This window comes from Emys orbicularis, chromosome 11 (genome assembly GCF_028017835.1).
Source record: "Emys orbicularis isolate rEmyOrb1 chromosome 11, rEmyOrb1.hap1, whole genome shotgun sequence".
NCBI lineage: Eukaryota > Metazoa > Chordata > Testudines > Emydidae > Emys > Emys orbicularis.
The window spans coordinates 38,852,964-38,873,873 of NC_088693.1; the positions used below are offsets into that span (position 1 = coordinate 38,852,964).

Consider the following 20,910-nt stretch of genomic DNA (forward strand, 5'->3'; position numbering starts at 1 on the left):
TCACAAACCTTTATTTAAAGTATTATTTTGTATTTGATTTGGAAAATCCTAACAAAAACTTTATTTCAATTTGACTGAAGCTGCTATCCATTATGTAGTAATTACATAGGAGCTCATTTGAAATACAAAATGAAGTCCAAAATAAGAATGGATAAGAATTTATAAAGGTAAAGGGGGGAGGGTGTGTCTTATTTTTGGCCTAGAATTGCTATTGCTTTTGCCAGTAAAAATAAATAAAATCAGCTGTTTGGAAGAGGCAGCAAATCACTGTGTATGAATCTTATTTTTTTCCTTGGCAGTCTCTTTCAGCCACACTGTATTTAGACAGAATCACACATTCTGTGCATTGTACATGATAAATGCCTGGATTATTTATTGTAAACAAATGTTGTGTTGATGTTAAACATCATTATCAGCCAGTATAATATCATGGAAAATCATATATGTGCACCGATGGTCTAAAGAGGCAGTAACAAAATAAGAGTCTATCAGTCACAGAGCTAATAAAGCAGGAAGCAAACAACACAGGATAATGATCTTAGTGAGGATGACCATCGGCTTCACTACATTCATTATAAAGCAATCGTATATCTTCTAGGTTTGTAAATACAACTCAGGGAGTATTCAAAGTTTGTTTTAGACAGAACATATAGACCCATGTTTCAGTTCTCCCAAGGTATGTGGAAAAATTTAACTGGAATGAACCCCGCTGGTCTCTTAATATTCAATTAAATCAGTTAAATTCAATTCCAGGCAAATTTCTAACTGAAATCAGTAGTAATTATGCTGATGTTAAGACTGCAGTGTCAGGCTTTATAGTGGTGTTAGGAGGATCAGAATCTCTCTGTTTCTCCTCATAGCAAATAGCAGATAAACCTGTTTCTTAAGTGATAAGTTCAATAACCTGAAATTCTCTACAAAAACAAATAATTCATTTGACCTTAACATATTCCTCAGTTTTAAAACAAATTTTCATTTATTCATTTTCAGAGATAGATAAAACCACCAATAATAATAGCAAATGACCCAATAATGTTTGTCAGAGTTCTATAAGATGGCCTAATTGATAGAGAGTATTAGAGTGGGACTTGGGAAATCTTGGTTCTGTTCCTGGCTTGGTCACTGGTCTACTGGGTGGCCTTGGGCAATTCACTTTACCTCCCTGTACCTCAGTTTCCCCAGCTGTAAAATGGGGGGAGGGATAGCTCAGTGGTTTGAGCATTGGCCTACTAAACCCAGGGTTGTGAGTTCAATCCTTGAGGGGGCCACTTGGGGATCTGGGGCAAAATCAGTACTTGGTCCTGCTAGTGAAGGCAGGGGGCTGGACTCGATGACCTTTCAAGGTCCCTTCCAGTTCTAGGAGATGGGATATCTCCATTAATAATACTGATCTCCTTTAGAAAGCACTTTGTAAAAGTGAGATGATATTGTTATTTTATTACAAGCTCAAAGAAGATGTCCAGTTATCATAATTGTTCCACAGCCCTGGAACCAGAATTTTTTTTTTTAAATCCGTTTATAAAGAGAACACTGTTGGAATGGTATAAAGTTGTATTTGATTAATATTTAATGGAATTAGTCTGCACACTGGAAAAAAATATTCTAACTGCACAGCAAATTCATTTTTATACACAAATAATAACATATCAGATTAAAAAAAAATACAAGAGATGACTTGGAACCAAGTTCCCAGAATATAACACTATAGAACTTTAGGACGTTTGAAATCTGGACCTGAATTTGCAGCTCTGATCTATCCCTAACCTGAAAATAACCAAAAATAAAATCATGATCTGCAAAGGATTTTTTTTTTAAATTGGCCTTGTTCCATTATTTTTATTCCTTATGATGTGTAAAGAAGGCCTGAAAGGTTATGTCTACTTTTATTGAAAGTCCCCCCCCCCCCTGCTTGTTTATTGCCTTATCAGGAATGTGAGGTTTAGTCTGAATTTTGATGGAGGATGTCTGGAGCTGGGATGTTGAGTGTGAGCTCTACAATCATAATTGAACCTTTAACAAAAACATCATTTATCCAAAATGTTAATTATCCATTGAAGTTCGATATGCTTTAATAAAAGCAAACAAAAACCAAAGAGTTTTGAACAAATCCAACTTACATTTCCTTCCCCTCTCTATTGCTTAACTTTTACCCTTTTGTACTGATACTAGTTCTCCAGCTCATGGCTTTGCAGCCTAAACAGGACCTGAATGGCTGTTGTAAAACCCAAGCCAAAAAAACAAACCAAATCAAATCAAACACTTTCCCCACATTTTCAGGCCTTATATAAAAAGGAGCAGAAACCCTTATTCCCCTCTCCCTCCAACACCCCCAGTCATTTTTAACCAAAAGTACATTTCAATAAGAGGAAATGTTTTAATGTGAGAATTGCCAGCTATTAGCTCATGTTGAGCTCTTTTGTTACGATTAGGAGAAAAATGTCCACGTTTTGTCCTTAGATTTGTAGCAGATTTTCAAAACAGGCTCACATTTGTTAGCATCTAAAAAGTTACGTTCCAAAACAAGTTCTGAAAACATTGACACGTTTTGTGTCCTGTGATGTGATATGGCCTGACAAATAGCCACACATTCTGTTTGGACTGGACAGGACCTTAACACAGTATTGTGTCACAGTCCTCTATGCCAGGACCTTAACATAAAAAGACATTGAGAATGAATAAATGTCCAAAATGTTTGAATTGCTCCTGAGCATGTAATCTCCAAATTTCGAGTGTCAGTCTCCAGATTGTTTTCAGAAGGTTCAGTTTCCTTGTTAGAAGGGAAGTGAGACCATAGGCTGTCAAAGGTTCTTTTCAGTTTAATGTGGGTAATGTACTCTCGCAATTCCCCGCTGGGATAAGTACTATTAAATAAATATTCTTTGCTTTTTGTATATTTCGTGTTACTTCCTTACCAGTTATATAATGTATAGTTTAGCAAAACCCTGAAGAATGTTTGGAGTTACAAGTCTTCTGTAAAGCAAATAGCCAAACACTGGAATGATGCAAACAAGGCACTTACCATCTGAGAGAAGTGTTAACACTTTATTTACATTTAAATTAAAATGGAAACTTATTTATGTTTTATGTTTCTGAGAGGTGTGTGGTACATCTGCAGAGGTCTATTGTTTATTCATGTTGTAAATCCTTTGAAATGTGTTAAAATGCTTCCCACTCATTATAAAAATCCTGCCACCCATGGATTAGGACTTTGATGTCACCAATCCTGCTTCAAAGGGTTCTTTCAATGCTATTAATCACAGTTTAGCCTCTGAAGATATAGCCAGAGAAAACATTTGGACATCTTGTGCTAGACTTGCTAAAACTTTAAAATATATGGTGTGTCTTGCATATGTATGCACAGTCCACATCACTTCCTCTCTCTTCTCTGAACCTTTATTTTGTAAAGTTATTTTGTTATTCTGCAAATAAAGCTGAAATGTTTCGGGTGATTCATACTGTACTTTTAAAAAATGTAAACATGTCATTCAATTGACTCCACAGCAAAACAATGTGGTTTTGACCAAGGAGTCCAGTCAGTCTTTAAAAATCCCAAAAGACAATAGCATTCAGGATTAAGCAGGCCTATGTGTCCAAAGCTCAAAAAAAGAGATTGTTTTATCATCTCTTTAATTAGTTTGTGATTTTAGATGCCATCTACGCACATCAGGGCTCCATGTGATTTCTTACTAAATAGCTTTATTTCTGCTCTTTCTCTCTCAAAGCTTTGAATGACTCACTGATAAATTGATTACTAGCAATTGAGCTGTTATGCCTTTGTGCTGCTGCTTTCATCAACTCACTATGCTATGGCCAATGACATGCCTCCTTATCACCGACTTTTTTCCTCTGAAATCAACACTGCACCCTGGTACCTCTCTTTTGTTACCCCTACCATTGCTGAATGCTCAGTGATGTGGAGGATCTGTGATTATCTGGGTTCAGCAGACGAAGTGTGGTTATATCTGGTAGCATTCTTAGTGCTGCTACTTAGACTGCTTTCTCACCTTTCAGATTTTCCCTTCTCTCAGCGAAACAGCAACTGTTCTTTCAATTTGTGTTTCCATCTCTTTTAACAGGTAACTTGGCACAGGCAAGAGCCAGAGTGACAGCAGCATCTAGGTCTTTGCCTCCACAGCTTAGTGCTGGGCGCATCAAGGTTAGTAATATTATATTGCCTGGAGGCATTTGCAAAAGGGAAGAAATTTAAGTCAGCAAATATTATCGTGGAACTATAGACAAGATATTCAGCTGCTGTAAATCCACAATGGGGCAGATTTATATCAGCTGAGAATCTGGCCCTATTTCAGAAAATATGCACTTTGATCTGGATTACTGTATCCAGTTTTGGTCACCAGCCCATTAAAGAGTCCAGCAAACACAAACAGATATGGTTAGAGAAATGGTGGAATTTATATATGACAACAGATTGAAAAGACTAGGGATGAAATATTGGCTCCATTGAAGCCAATATCAAAATATTCATGGACTTCGGTGGGGCCAGGATTTCACCCTGGGAGTGTGTAGCCTGAAAAGGAGATTTAATTGGTTGGAATTTGGTTGGAGTATTCAACATTATGAAGGGCAAAATAGAAAACTGACCCATTCCTCTGCTTTATCCTGCCTTTAAGGCAAAAACATTTGAAAGAGATGGACGGTCAATGTGGAACCACTAGGGTGACCAGACAGCAAGTGTGAAAAATGGGGACGGGGTGGGGGCGGGAATAGGCCCCTATATAAGACAAAGCCCCAATATCGGGACAGTCCCTATAAAATTGGGACATCTGGTCATCCTAGGAACCACTGAAAGGACATGCTTCTTAATGGAACATATAGTGGAGCTATGCAATTAGTTGCTGCTAGATTTCATCAAGTAAATACTGTGGCAAGATTGTAAAAGGATGCGATAATTTTCTGACCATTAATAACATTTGTTGCACCAAGCTCAGGCAATAAGGGAGAGAACGTTTATGGGTCAGGTTGATAGTATTAAGAATTCAAGAAGTTACTCCTAGTCCTTCCCTATATATTCTAGCACTCTGCTGGCCAAGTATATTACTGGTTGGGTTTTGTTTGCTTGTTTTTTTTGTCTATGCCTACAGTACATATTATTAATAAATAGTGGTAATAATAGCTATATTAAAATAAGTTTCCAGGCTTGTTTTGTTTTGATTTTTTTCCTCTGGGCCTTTTATGGCCATTCATGTATCATCCTGGAGCTTGTACATTCACTATACCTGCAAATATAGACTCAGATTTCAGAGATTTATTCTCTCACTGGTATAAACTCGTTTAGTGCTGAAGGGAAATACCCTATCGAATTTCCTTGCAAGATAGCACTTATACCCATACTGTCTTTCCAGTTTCATCTTCAACCACCGTTAGTCATCTCTGCATACATTTTACTGATTCAGCGTGGGTGGATCAGAGCAACTCTGTCTTGGCAGCTTTAGTAAAAGCATTCCGTTAAACTAAATAATATTTAAACTATTTATATCCAAATCCTTGAATTGGATTTAAAAAAAAAAAAGAACCAATAGATGTGCAGAATGGGATGCTGGCCTATGTGATTGAAATAATTTAGAGCCAGGTCTTAGTCCATGCAACTATTAGAGAAATGCATTTACAGCTCCATCTGTAGAAAGAAGACGACTCTAATGGGTGCTGTTTTTGTTTTTGTTTTTTTCTGTTTGGGTGAAGAGGCTGTTTAGCGTCCAACACTAGGGCCTTGTCTACATGGGAAAGTTTTACCAGTTATTATGATATAGTTTTACTGCTATCCCCCCACCAGCAGCAGCCTTGTGGACAGTCTTATTTCAGTGTAAGAGGATTTTTTCAGTTTAACTTCCCAAGTGATGTAAGCTAAATGGAAAAAGACCACTCTTATACTGTAATACGGGTGTCTGAACATGGGATGACTATGCTGGCTTAAATTCACATCTTAGTTTCTACTAAAAAAATGTTCCCATATAGACAAGGCTTTAAGTAAACTTCACACCTGCCCTTTCCTCAGGCATTGCAGACCTTGGGCCTGATAATCATTTACAGTCAAGAGTGTAAAGTGCCCTTCAGTGGGTGTAAATGTAACTTTAAGGTGCTTTTACATTGCCAGAGCAGTATAAAGAAGGCTTAGTGTAAATGAGAATCTGGCCCAATGTGTCTGTCTACCTGCTTATAGTAGCACCTTTGGACTCAGCACACCCAGGTGGGCATTCAAGATGGATTCTTTAGAAATAAAATGACTGTAGGAAGAGAAGCCTGTTTGTTGTACTGACCTTTATGGTACATCACTATTGTGAGACACATTGCATCCTTAAACCTCTTAGAGGTAACACTAATTATAGTAGCAACTTTTCCCTATCCCCTTTGCCTAAACGGCCAGAGCTCAATAGTGTGGTCCTGTCTCCTATGCGGCCTTATTCTGTAGTTCAGATAGGAATGCTCAAAATAGTTGCCTGGCCAAAATAGTTCTGAAACTCTTCCCCATCCCTCCAATGGACATCCATGCTGCTCTGATCAGAACATTGATATTTGTTATTTATATCATCACTTGAACTCCCAAAACGTTTGATGTTATCTGTGCTGATGAAGCATTTCTCCTGTGCTATGTTACAGGGTCTTTCCTTTAGCAACTTAAAAATAAATACCATACTTCATAGAGATCTTTTTCTCTATTGATATAAGATGCATACACAACTTTGGGCAAGGGAGAGCATCACAGATTATAAAACCATACTGTCACCTTTAATGGAATCTAGTCGCCTTTGAACCATCTGTATCCTAAATCCAATCTTTTCTTTTGATTTCTTTCCCTATATAATGTCTGTTGTCTTGATATAATACTACTTAGGGCTTCATTTCCTTTATATTTTGCATGCAGTCTCCTAAATATCTCCTCAAGGTAAGACACATAGTTACTTTATTGAGAACCATAATTTTTCTGCAACTATTTTTAGAGTTAAAAAGAGTGGTCTTAAGCTTTGGAAATGATCGGTGAAGCAAAGTCCAGTAAGTGTAGCCCATGTGCTGACAACAGCATTATTTGATTCAAATATTCATAGTTTATACAAATGCCACCTGTTCAGAGCAGATGGTAAACTGCCACAGAGCAAGTTAGCACTAAGCTGTGTGCTGGTTGTTTTGTGTAATTTTGTTGAGCTGTAATAGAGCAACACAATCTGCCTGTGATTGGTAACCCTGGTTATTTTCATTCACTAATTCTGGTTTGATTTTCATAAGAACAGCTGTATTGACAGTATAATTGAGACGTGTGAGGAACAATATACTTGCTATCCATATCTACCCTCTAAAATTAACTTTGTGTTCTATGCTGAAATGCCAAGAAGGTGGTATTTTGAGCAATGGCGGTTCAGCTGGGTGAGACACAGAATTGCTGGGCATCTAAACAGTCACAGAGGGTAATTATAGTAAAAGCTGTGTTATCCGGCACTTTACCAACCGGAACGCTCTAGAAATCAGCATTTCTGATATCTCCCAATACAAATCTTCAATAGGGTTGCAAAGAGTCCGGATCTGGGCAGCGCTCACCTTGGGTGGCTCCCAGCAAGGGGCGACATATCCCTGCTGCTTCTGGGCAGTCGCCCCTTGCTAAGAGCCATCCGAAGTGAGCACCACCTGGATCTGGCACCCCAAAACCCCTTCCGCTCCCTAATCCCCTGCGCCAAGTCGCCTCACGCACCCAAACTCCCTCCCAGAGCCCGTGGCCTGCACCCCCTCCCATGTCCTAGCCCTGAGCCCTCTCCTGCACCCAAACTCCCTCCCTCCATTGTTAAGTATAACTCTTAGTTAACCAGAATTTTTGACTAACTGGCATCTCCCATTTCCCCATAACAAAGCTTTTACTGTAATAGCAATCCCAACAGTGGGTAGGCAAAAACTTCTGTGATCTGCGCCCTCATTATCTCCGACATACTATTTAATTAACTGACAGTGGTAATTTTTCTGTGCATTACAAAAACAGGGCAGCTGTTTTACAGTTTACTTCCTGACCTTCTTCAACATTTCATTTTATTTACAGGAAATGTTAAAAACAGTCAGATTTTTTTCCTCCCATTTTTTTTCCCTCCCAGTGGTTTGGGGAGGGAACTCTTTTTTTTAAAATCAGTTTTCAAGGTAAATATATTTTAGTGAGTGCTCCATGGACCAAGAGCTGTGTTACCATGCAGAGAATCCTAAACTGAGACCCTGACTCTGTGAGAAGTGTTTAGCAATCTGTGATGATTTAGTAAAAGGCTGGATTAACAGGATTGGAGGGAGTCCTTGTCCTGGCAGGAAGATATAGGTGAAGTACACTTTGTTGCTTAGGGAAGGGGGTTGAGACAAGACCCAGCTATCAGACAGGAGTAATCAATATTGGGGTCAGAGAGATGTCACCCGTACTTTATGGGGTCCATTGAAAATCAGCAATTGCCTAGTCATTGCTATTTATACCCTGTAGTTGTACTTATAGGCATGAGTCCTTGTCTGTGGTTAGGGGAAAACGGGTTGTTAAACTGTATTTCACTGAAATTCTAACCTTGGCATTTTAGTTTATAGAAGAGAAGAGTGATACCTATGTGGACTTTTTATGTAGAACCTTTCATACATGAGCTGTCTCAAAGCACATTACAAGGTAACAAATTGGATATTGGTAATACAAAGGCAAACATGGCAGCTGTGATGTGGTCTGTTATACCTCATAAACAACTTTGAAAATAAGAAAAATTTTAGTGAAAGAAGTAATGCTGCCTGGTACACTGAGCTTATACCATATGTTTCACTAAGGGCTAGGAGATCTTTAATATCTGTATAGACAGTCAGCAGATTTGGGAAGAAAGGACCTTTGTTTTTAAAGGATGGCACTTCAGCCCTCATTGCACTGTCAGGAATGAGTATATGAGTGGAAATCTTGGAGTGGAACTGTAACAATAAGGGGTAAAAATAATAAAACAGTAATAAATGCTTCAATACATAGCTTGGAACCAAAGAACCTATTGTACTAATCTTTCTTTTCTTCCTTCAAGATGTTCAAAATCGTTAGTGTTTGGTTTTTTTTTTTTAAATTGTTTTTAAACCAACTTTAAGTAATTTTTGGAAACATAAGAGATCCACAAATTCTTAGTAAATTTGCTGAATGGATTCCCAGTGTTTTCTCTGCTTTCTATTCACTACTTTAGTAATTTGGTGATTTGGTACTTTGTTTCTATACTGTAATGTAGTGCTCACTTGAGAGGTGCCAATGATACCCAGTGGAGAATAAGTAGCCTGCACAGCCTTCAGATGGTCACTGTTTTTATATTCTCTCAGCACAGACAAGGGCAGAAGACACCAGGTTTTGTTTCTGCAATGCTGCGTGTGTCAGATTTTCGTTTTGTACAACCCAAACGAGGGGTTGCGTGGATCTGGGTTCCATTTTACCTGAATTATTAATATTTGAGTGGTTCAGATCAGAAGATTTGGGTTTGCAAAACCCAAATCCAAACCATGATGAATTAGATCCAAGTTCCATTGCATCAGAGCGGACAATGCTCAAAGAGGGACGGGGATAAAAGATTATTATCTGGGCTCTTCTCTGTTGTGAAGGACAATGCTGACAAATGGATTAACAAGACTGAAATTCTGCAGGCCAAGTCCTGAGAGCTGCAGAGCACCCACAATTCCTATCGAAGTCAGTAAGAATTGAGTGTTCAGCACCTCTTAGGGAACTGGCCCTGTGTAAATATAGGTCTCTAATGAACTATTGATAATGTGTATATATACACTAAAGAATGATCTTGATAAATATTGTACTTTGCTCTCAGATTTGGGATCCAAGACGGTCTGTAAAACACCACTGATGTCTGAGTTTATATTTCCAGATTGACACAATGGAGATGATGCGACATCCAGAGGAAACAACCAACATGAAGAGGCAAACCGTGGCTTCTTATTTTAGGGTATAAAATGTAATCTTTACAAAATGCATTTTGATTACATGAACAGATGATTAATCTAGTATTTGTGCGGCTAAGTGAGAGCGGTGGACAAGAGAGTATCTCTTGTTCACTATGATGCCTCCCTAGACCTACAGAACTCTGACTCTTTTTCTTGCTCTTTCTTGTCACTTGACCATGGTGCTTCTCAGAACTGGCCAAAAATCTACTGGTACTAGGATCTAGGGCCTAGACAGTGACTTGCAGTCTATGATTTCATAACAAGCTGCAGTTGAATATTCTCCCTCTAAAATACTATGGGCCAAGAATTAAGGCCCGTTTGAGCACACACAACTGAGTGTGCAGTTGTATTTGTGCGTACAAATATTATAATTGCAAATACCCAATTGTCCTTGCATCTTTGCTTGTGCAAGTGAGTTACTTTTTAAAAATACTGGCCGTATGTCTGTTAATAAATAAGTAAAGTCAATCCATTTTTGCAAGCACCATTACAGAAGATAGAGGTAGTCAATCTGTCTGTAATAATTCTGTGATTGAGTTAACATAGGCTGTGCAGGTGAATTTATTACAATCAAATTGGTACAGAAATGGTGGGGTGGTTATTAAAAGGGAGTCAGGTCAGAACACTCCTAAGATATGCTGATCCTGGGTTATTTTTTTGGTTTCATGTGGTCATTGTAGGCCAGCGTAGCCTAGAGCAGCTCCCAAGCTGCTGAAACACAGCACATAGTGGAAGAAGTGTATAGCACAGCACTAGGATCAGGGCAGTTCTAGTGGAAGCTTTATGCCACCTTGGCACACCAACCTGCCTGTGTTCTGTGGATTCTGGCAGTACCCAAGGATTTTGCTCTTTATAGTGTTCACAAATATTTTGCAAACTGATCCTGATTTCAGTGAAGTCTTTGTTGTTCAAAATTGTTTGCTGGATGATTTGGAGAAACAGTTTCCTATGGGTTGTTTGGAAACTGTTCAATTCAACTATTCACTGTTAGAACGAGTGATTGTTTATCTTAGGCTACGTCTACACTACGGGGGGGATCGATTTCAGATACGCAAATTCAGCTACGGGAATAGCGTAGCTGAATTCGACGTATCAGCTCTGGCTGCTGCTGGGAGCCCCAGGCCCTTTAAATCACCACCAGAGCCCTGGGGCTCCCGGCTGCTGCCACTACCCTGGGGTTCTGGCAGTGATTTAAAGGGCCAGGGCCCTTTTAAATTGCTGGCCTGGGGAAGCTGCCCCCGCCGGTACGGTCGGCTATGTACCGGCTCTTGCCAGTACACCATACCGGACTGGAGCGGTTTACTTTCACCTCCGAGTAACATCCATTCACAGGAATGTTTTCAAATAGTGACTAATGAGGAGGCAGGAACCTTATTAAGTTGCATATGGTATTTTTGAAAACCAAAAATGTTTTCCAGTATTCTGCCAGCTCTTGATTTTATAGTTTGGATTAAGCTTCATAGTAAAGAAATTATTATAATTGATTTACCTCCAGACTATTAGTTACTTTTACTTCAAGCACAATAATAGGTTCAGACCTTGTCTAGGTATCCTGGGGTATGTAAGTTTGAGCATGTCAAACTCTCTAAAGATTTTCTTTATGGGGGCCTGACTTGGCAAGGTATTTTACATATGTGAGTGTAATTTTAAACATGTGAGTAGCTGCTGGGACTATATTTATTGCAGTCCCTGGAACTCTCAGTTAAAATTAGAGACATGATCAAGTGCCTTGTGAATGGGGGCCAAGATGGCGCATCAGTATTGGAATCACTGATATGAAATTGCCCTTTCCAAAAGCACTGCTTCTGTAGTTTGAAAGTCCAGAAATTACATGACACTGGGTGGTGAACTCCATTTGTATTATGTATTGAACTGTGGCTCAACTTGCCTGAGGGCAACCTAACATAATGCTTTACAGACAGCTGCCCTGCCCAGGAAGGAAGAACTATCACTAAGAATCCATCAAGACTGCAAACTGGGGCCATTCAACTTTGATCATCTCTCAACTGTTGCCCCACACCTTGAAACAATATTTTTTCTATATGGGGACTTGTGGGTGTGGGGGCAGTGAAGGTGGGGGCAGGGCAAGCATGGTAGGCAGGGGTTGAAGCTTTCAAAGTTAAGCACATGACATAGAAACAGAGACCCTATTTAAGAGCAGGGTGTTGCTCTGTGTGTGGGGGGGGGGGGGGAGAGGGGGAGGAGCCTGACCATCATCACATGTAGGAAAGACTTGCAGGAGGATGAGAGCAGGAGTGAATGCCTAACCTGCACCACTGACAGGCCTCATACTCACAGAAGGGGTGAGATCAGGTCAGGGGAGGATGCACCTCAGGACTTCTGTCTTCAAAGATCTGTAACTCTCAAATGTTTTAAGGGTAAAGTTTCTGTGGTTAAGAAGTTCCTTTGCTAAGCCTGTGTTCCTTGCTGGCCTGCTATATTGTTCCTGGATTGGTTGAACTAAAAGCCCAGACTGGCCACAGCCTAGATCAGGGGTGAGCAAACTACAGTCCAGGGGCCGCATCTGGCCCTTCAGACCTTTTAATCTGGCCCTCGAGCTCCTGCTGGGGAGTGGGGTCAGGGACTTGCCCTACTCCGGTGCCTCAGCCAGGGAGCAGTGTCGAGGGCTTGTCCCACTCCGCGTGGCTCCCAAAAGCAGCAGCATGTCCCCGCTCCGGCACCTACATGGAGGCATGGCCAGGCTGCTCCGCATGCTGCCCCTGCCCCAAGCGCCGCCCCCGCAGCTCCCATTGGCAAGGAACCGTGGTAGGCCGCTGCTTCCGGGAGCTGCTTGAGGTAAGTGCTGCCCGGAGTCTGCACCCCTGACTCCTCCTACACTCCATCCCCTGCCCCAGCCCTGATCCCCCTCCTGCCCTCCGAACCCCTCGGTCCCAGCCCGGAGCACCCTCCTGCATCTCCAACCTCTCATGCCCAGCCCCACCCCAGAGCCCACACCCCCAGCCGGAGCCCTCACCCTCTCCCTCACCCCAAGCCCCAATTTCATGAGCATTCATGGCCCGCCATACAATTTCCATACTCAGATATGGCCCTCGGGCCAAAAGGTTTGCCCACCCCTGGCCTAGATGGAACTCTGGAGAAGCATACTGGGGGGGTTCAGAAGGTCTGAGACACTGATTTTGGGGTCTAGACCAGCTGAGTGTCAGTACCTAAATCCTAAAGAAGGTTGTCAGACAAGAGGTTTGATCCTGGGAATGTGTCGTGTAAACCCAGAACTAGAAACAGTGACTAGACTCTATACAGATCAAGTTGGCTTGGATTAGCATGGGATTCAGTCATTGGATCCACTTGCGACAGATTGGTGACCAGACAATGGGGTACTCAGCCAGATTATAACAGTACCCATGTTATAGAAGTATCCATGAGTAGCAGATATTTTAATTACTTAAATATATTTTTCATTCTAGTAAAATTTGGTATGTTCTTTGTTATATTGCTTGGCCAAATATGATGGATGTTAGAATTCGCCAAAAGTTTGTAAAAATTGGATTTTTCAACAGAAAATGTCTAAATGGAAATTTGCACCAAAAATCAATTTTCATCAAAATTTTTAGTGTGTTCCTCAAACAACTAAAAAATTTCAGTTTTCAATAATTGTTAAAATAATTTAGTTTTTGTTTGTTTGTGGCATCTGAAAACTGGGGGTAGGGTTCGGACTGGTTTTTGGATGTTTGGCGCTTAGGTAAAAATGAAAAAAGTCAAAGAAAAACTTGAATGAAAATGAAAAAAAAATTAATGAAAACATTTTCTTAGAAAAAGAAATAATTTCCCAGCCTTTATATGTGATATCTTCAGGCATCTACATATAGTTATGGATATTTATTGCTTCTTTAAAATAATTGTACTGGGGTCTCTTGTCAATTGTATGTTTTTTTTTGCTTTCGTTGCTAGTATTCTCTGATGGATCTTTTATCCAAAATGGTGGTTGGACAACCTCACTTTGTCCGCTGTATTAAACCAAATGATGACCGAGAGGCATTGAAATTTTCCCAAGAAAGAGTTCTAGTACAGCTACGGTACACAGGAATTCTAGAAACTATCAAGATACGTCAACAAGGTTATTCTCACCGCATCCTCTTTGAAGAGTTTGTGAAAAGGTAAAACAGGTCTCTTTTTGTAACATGATTCTCCCTTCAAAACTCCATTCAGTAGACGGTGAGTTCTTGGACACACTGTGTTTTGTTGCAGAAGATTCAGTAAATGTTGGATTTTACACCTAGGGCCTGATTCTGCTCCCAATTGCAACACTGAAAACCGGCATAACCCCGGTGAGGTCAATGAAGTTACACTGGTATAAAACCAGTGTAAGTGAGACCAGAATCAAGCTCTTAATGCTCTATATGAAAAAATGTTCCCATCGTGTGTCCCTGTGACATGTGTAAATGAACACTTGTATTACAAGTACAGAGAAATTAATCACCTTTGACCATTATAAAAAGACATGGTTAGAGATGGAACTAACACAAACCTTTATACAAAATCTTTCAGAGCAGAGTGTTCAGTCTTGTCTACACTAGAAAGTTTTGTTGGCAAAAGCTGCCTTTTTCCGACAAAACAGGGGAGGTGTACACACTACAACGCTATTTTTGGTGGCAAAACAAAACCACCTCAATGAGAGGCATAAAGCTTTTTGCAGCAAAGTTAAAGCAATAAAGTGTCAGTGTAGACACTGCTATTTGTTTTGTCGACAGAACTGGCTTTCACCAGTATCCCACAATGCCTGCCATGACCACTTTGTTCACTGTTTTGATCTCTGCTGCCATGCAGGCATGTGCCCCTCCCCTTACAAAGCTCCAAGTATCTGACAGCTGAGCCTGCTGCTCTCTTTGGGGAACAAAGAGCAAATCATTAGCGTGGAATGCTCCTGTTCTGCCCTGCACTAGGAACACAGCAGCAGGCAGACTGCTGGTGTGGGGAGTGTGTGGGGGTCTGCTGTGCTGCTGTGACATTCCTCAGCATGGAGGGCTCACAGAGCTGCTTAGGATGCTGCTCCAGGCAGCTGAGAGAGTGGGAGAACTCAGAGGGAATTACAGAACCACAGGCAGGCAGGCAGAGCGGCTGCTTTGGGATAGACTGCTGTGCCGAGCAGAGCTGGGGGCTGACGTGGGGGGTGTCCCCTCCCCCTGCCTCCCGATAGGTCTGTCAGCCTGCTGTCTTCCCTGTCCCAGACACACCACTTTCCTCTCCCTCCCCCCACACACTTCAGCTGAGAAGGGGGCTGACAATCTACTAGGATGCCCCTGGAAGGATGGGATTGAGAAACCTGCATAATGTGACACCGTACCTGCCCCATGAGGCATTGCAAACCCTTCCCAAAGCACCCTGCGGCCAGTTGCAGAGTGGGATAGCTACCACAGTGCACTGCTCTCTGTGTCGATGCAAGAGCTGTTATTGTGGATGCACTCTGCTGACACAAACACCTAGTGTGGACATGCAACAGCGGTTTTAATTAAAGTGCTTTAATTAAAGCATCATAATTTTTGCCGGCAAAACTTTGTAGTATAGACAAGGACTCTATCTCAGGCTGTCTGCACAACACTAATCAAATAGTGGCAAAAAACTAACCACACCCCATCAGACATTTTTCACCATTGGTGATTTCTGCTACATGACAACATTGCAGTGGCTTTGTGGATATTGCTCATTCAGCTAGATCAGGGGTTCTCAAACTGGGGTTCGGGACCCCTCAGGAGGTTGTGAGGTTATTACGTAGGGGGTCGCGAGCTGTCAGCCGCCACCCCAAACCCCGCTTTGCCTCCAGCATTTATAATGGTGTTAAATATATAAAAAAGTGTTTTTAATTTATTGTGGGGCTCGCACTCACAGGCTTGCTATGTGAAAGGGCTCACCAGTACAAAAGTTTGAGAACCACTGAGCTAGATGAATGTAAAAAATTATTTATAAATGTTTTTGTGACTAAAAACATTGTTTGATTTGCTGTGGGTTTTTCTACATATGAACGTTATAGCATTCTGAGTTGAAGTTTGAATTTAAATTGATATAACAATGTAACTCCCATGTAGACACTCTTAATCCTGCAGAAGAGCACCTTTTTGGCTTAGTTTATGTCACTTTGGAAGGGGTTTAAGCTACACTGAAAAAGCCACTCATTCAGGAATGAGGGCCTATTCTGGAATAAGAGTGTCCATATGGGGATTATAATTACACCTTTACCCCGATATAACGCGACCCGATATAACACGAATTCGGATATAACACGGTAAAGCAGCGCTCCAGGGGGGCAGGGCTGCGCACTCCGGCGGATCAAAGCAAGTTCGATATAATGCGGTTTCACCTATAACGGTAAGATGTTTTGGCTTCCGAGGACAGCGTTATATCGGGGTAGAGGTGTATATTGGTTTCACTATATTGGTGTCGTTATAGTTATAGCTAGGAAAACCCTGCGACTTGTGAGCATTCTGACAGCCTCTGGATATTTGTGAAAATGTTTGTGTCTCCTAGAAGCATCATGAATTTTAACACAAGTGTTTATTGACCTGAACATTTGTACTGGAAGTACCATAATTAATTATCTGTAAATCAAACCTGGATGTCCTTCTAAAAGATGCTCAGACAGAAGTTCTGGGCTTAATGCAGGAATCACTGGGTGAAATTCCATGGTCTGTGTTATGCAGGAGTCAGACTAAATGGTCCTAATGGTCCCTTCTAGCTTTAAAAATCTCTGAATCTGTGAATTATTTGCTATTCATTATTCTCCTGTTTAAAATATTTGTCATCTAGTCAGGGATCAGAACCAGTACCAGGTGACAACGTTAGCAGTGAATAGCTAAAGCAAACACTTCACAAATAACTCATAGTCTGAAAATTGCTCATCCGGACAATACAGAGAATATTCATGAATAATGAATCCAATCAAAGAAAACCAGGATCCGTTCATGAACTATCACTAACTAAATTTTTAATGACTTGTTATGCTAAGGGTACGTCTACACTGGCACTTCGTTGGCCGAAAAGCGCCGATGTGAACAGCACTTTGTCAGCAGGAGCGCTCTCCTACTAACAAAGCCGATGCTGCTTGTGGGGGGTGGGAGCTTTTTGTCGGTAAGAGAGCTCTCTCTGCAGACAAACAGCATCTACACTGTGCGGCTTTTCGTGGCACAGCTGTAGCGGCACAGCCGGGTTGCTAAAAGCTGTGTAGTGTAGCCATACCCTTAATGAATATACAATAGGAAAATAGATTGTGAAGGAAGAGAGCAAGAAAATAAAACAAGAAACAGATTTTTCAGGTAGGAAGAGTTCTCTGTTTACTGAAAGCACTCTACTTTTCAAGTCTAATTCTTCACTCATTATACCAGTTTTACATTGGTGTAATTCCATTGATTTCACTGGGGTTATACCAGGCCCTTCATCTTTGTAGTGTTTTATGAACATTAACTAATCCTCAAAGCACTTCTGAAGAGAGGTGAGGGAGAATTAATGGGCTTGATTCTTCTCTCATTTACACCTGAGTACATCAGGATTACCTCCCTTGAAATGTAGCTGTAAATTGAACGGAGAACAGGGCCAGTATTATCAGCAGGCTTCTCCTCTATAAATTTACAGAATTAGAACACAACCTTGAAAAGCCATGGTAAGTCTAACACAATGCCAATTGCAGATTTGCCATCAATGCAGACAGGTGCAAGTTGTGTTTAACATCTTGTCAAAGGGTCCTTAGGTTTGTGGTCTAACTTGATGTAATTTTCTAGTGAAGAGAATCTAAGTAGGGAAAATGAGGGCCAAGAGATAGTTGATTTGCCCAACACCATAGGGCACTCAGTATTCGAGCTCAGAATATAGGCCAGGAGTTTCTTGCTCCAGCCCTGTCTTCAGACCACACCTTCCCACTTCTCTTAAAACAATTTCCATATCCCCTACGTAAATTTTTTTAAGCTTTGCTAATTTTTTTTATAGGTAGAAGAGAAAGCAGGCTCCCTTAACTAGCAGCTCTGATTAGTCAAGTGTTTTTAGGCATTGAAGTAGTTGAAGACATAAAAATATTTGAGAAAACAGGTCAAATGCTAAAGAGATTGGCACTTCTTTGTTCATAATCAAAAAGCTATTAAGAACAAGAGTTTCAAAATGTCAGTAAATCTGAGGATATCAAAGATTTTCTAAGCCAGCAACTTAATTGGTATTTTGATCCTTTTGAGCAACTTAACAACAAAATAGATGAGCCAGCAGTTTCCCCCCCCTTGATGTTATTAAACAAATAGGTGTGCTTCTTATCTTCCTGTTCAATAGTGGTGTTTTGTAAACTCTTAGCAGGAAATCTGAGGACAAAACAATCAAAGTCAGGGAGCAGAGCCATTCAGGGTTTATCAGGTGGAGGTAAATAAAAGATAAAGTCTTGTTTAATGTTATTCTTTACTGTCTTCTGTTTTCAAGTAGAACAGATTATTTCATAGTGTTGCAGACCTGGAAGATAGTTTATTGGGTTTAAAAACAGATAGTGAAAAAGAGCTTAATTCTCACCCATTCACACACTGCTTCCTTAACCAAGGATACAACCGTCTGTTATAAAATAGGTTTCAGAGTAGCAGCCGTGTTAGTCTGTATCCGCAAAAATAACAGGAGTACTTGTGGCACCTTAGAGACTAACAAATTTATTAGAGCATAAGCTTTCGTGGGCTACAACCCACTTCTTCGGATGCATATAGAGTGAAACATATATTGAGGAGATATATATACACACATACAGAGAGCATGAACAGGTGGGAGTTGTCTTACCAAGTCTGAGAGGCCATTAATTGGCCTCTCAGACTTGGTAAGACAACTCCCACCTGTTCATGCTCTCTGTATGTGTGTATATATATCTCCTCAATATATGTTTCACTCTATATGCATCCGAAGAAGTGGGTTGTAGCCCACGAAAGCTTATGCTCTAATAAATTTGTTAGTCTCTAAGGTGCCACAAGTACTCCTGTTATTTTTGTTATAATATATATATCTATGTATATCCCTTCCCTTGAAGTAGAAAAGAAGTAATCCATTAGCCATATAAACACAACTGAATAGTATCACTTCCAAGATCCTCACAAGCATGTGAAAATGTGACATTAAGTGTTGTATAACAAGTTAGGGAGGAAAAAATAAAAGATAGCTGTGATTTTCTTATTCATTACCTTCTTCTCTGGTCTCCTATCCTTTGTCATAGACTGTCTCACTCCAGGATTGTGACAGGGTACACTACTGTTATGCTTTTCCTGAGAGCATTGCCTCCTCAATGGCAGGATGATGATATTATTATTATATCACTGGGATGGCCCATGCAGGTCCTGATTGTGCTACACACTGTACAATATGCAAAAAGATACACTGTTTGTCTCAAAAAGTTTACAATCCATGGCCTTGATCTTACAACTCCAGCTACCCAAGATGGCTCATGAACCTGTAGAGGCACCATTGACATTAATAGATTCCCTAGGGCACAAGGATCCACCCACACAAATTCTGTGATAGGATTGGGTTTTACGGGGGAGGAGGGAGAAAGAGGAGTGGAAACCACTGTATTTAGTACTGCTCTGCCATTCTAAATCCCTAATATGTTTTCATCAATATATGCAATCCTCAAGCCATGTCCCCTCAATATGTGCTTTTGTCTAATCTCATTCATTAATTCAAGAACAGGTGAATGAAATTAAAAGGCAGCACATTTACAACTGAGAAAAGGATATACTTATTTAAAAAAAAATCAGACTGGAACTGATTTCCACAAGGTATTTATAAGGCTCCACAAATCTAGAACCTGGGCTTGTAGAGCTCCTAGGCAGCTGACATCTCCAGACTGCCACCCCAGAGCAGCTATAACCAACTTGCACTCCACTTCCCATGAACCGCTGTGGACTCAAACCATGGGACATTCTGCCTTGAGAGTTTGACAGAGAGCAGCCTCATAGCTCCCTGCTCTATATAAACCCAAGGGGCATTCCAGGACGTGTGCAGGCAACAGTTTGCATCTCCTGTAGCTGCCATGACCATTCCTTCTCCTTGCATCTGAATTCCTGGATTTGACCTTGGCTTGATTTGGATTTTGCCTCCTGGCTCAGACCCTGAAACTTGGCTCAGTCTCTGGCCCATGGTATTTACTCTGGCCTGCAACCTGACCGTAAACTCCACCACTACTCTCAGCCTCAGGTTTTCCCCTGCTGTGACTCTTGGCCCTGACTGCCCTTGCTGGGATCTTGACATCATCAAGGACAAGAGATTAGTGGGATAAAATAGATTGGATATTTATATGAATAATAAAAGCATCCTCAGTTACACTAGATACTTATTAAAAAAGTAATATAAACCATCCTGCTTCCGGTGGTAGTTTTGGAAGAAACGTCCCTTATATAGGCAGTTTATTCCATAATCATCCACTGTGGGATGACGTGGGATCTCTCTGGTCCACAGATCTGGTTTGGTATTGCAGCTCCTATGGTTTGTTTGTTTTTTCAAACGGAGAGCACTTCAGAATGGAAAACTTAGAGTGAAATCCTGATCCAATTGAAGCCAATGGGAGTTTAGTTATTGATTCAATGAAGCCAATATTTCATCCTAAATTCTGTAATAAGTGGTAAAGTGATTGGCACTCTTCCTTCTGAGTCAGCACTGAACCAGTGCCCCCAAGATGATGTTTGGGGACATGGCTTTAGTGTCCTGGCCCCACTGAAGTCAGTGGGAGTTTTGTCATTGACTCCAGTGGGATCAGGATTTCACCTAGTCGGTCAACCCAAATGTCTCTTGTAAATTAAATGTGATAAACTACTGTATCTTCCAGATCGTGTTCCTGGACTCCTGCCATGTGTTGTGCACTGTTAAACAGCTGCAGGGTAGAATTTTACTCCAGAGAGGTTTTCAATCAATAGGTGGACAAAAATGACTGCCTATGTGCAAGTATGTACAGAGTCACTCATGAGTTATGTAGGGCATCCCAAATGAGCACCACTGAAACTGTTACACCACACCACATGCATG

The 20,910-nt window shown here is 40.8% G+C and overlaps 1 protein-coding gene across 1 annotated transcript in view; it reads left to right on the forward strand.

The window, feature by feature from the left end:
* Positions 1–20,910, forward strand: part of MYO3B (myosin IIIB) — a 296,479-nt gene that overhangs the window by 183,859 nt on the left and 91,710 nt on the right. Inside the window, exons 25-27 of the mRNA XM_065413693.1 lie at positions 4,077–4,156; positions 9,855–9,932; positions 13,840–14,045. Coding sequence (XP_065269765.1) covers positions 4,077–4,156; positions 9,855–9,932; positions 13,840–14,045 — 364 coding nt within the window. The remainder of the gene's footprint in view (positions 1–4,076; positions 4,157–9,854; positions 9,933–13,839; positions 14,046–20,910) is intronic.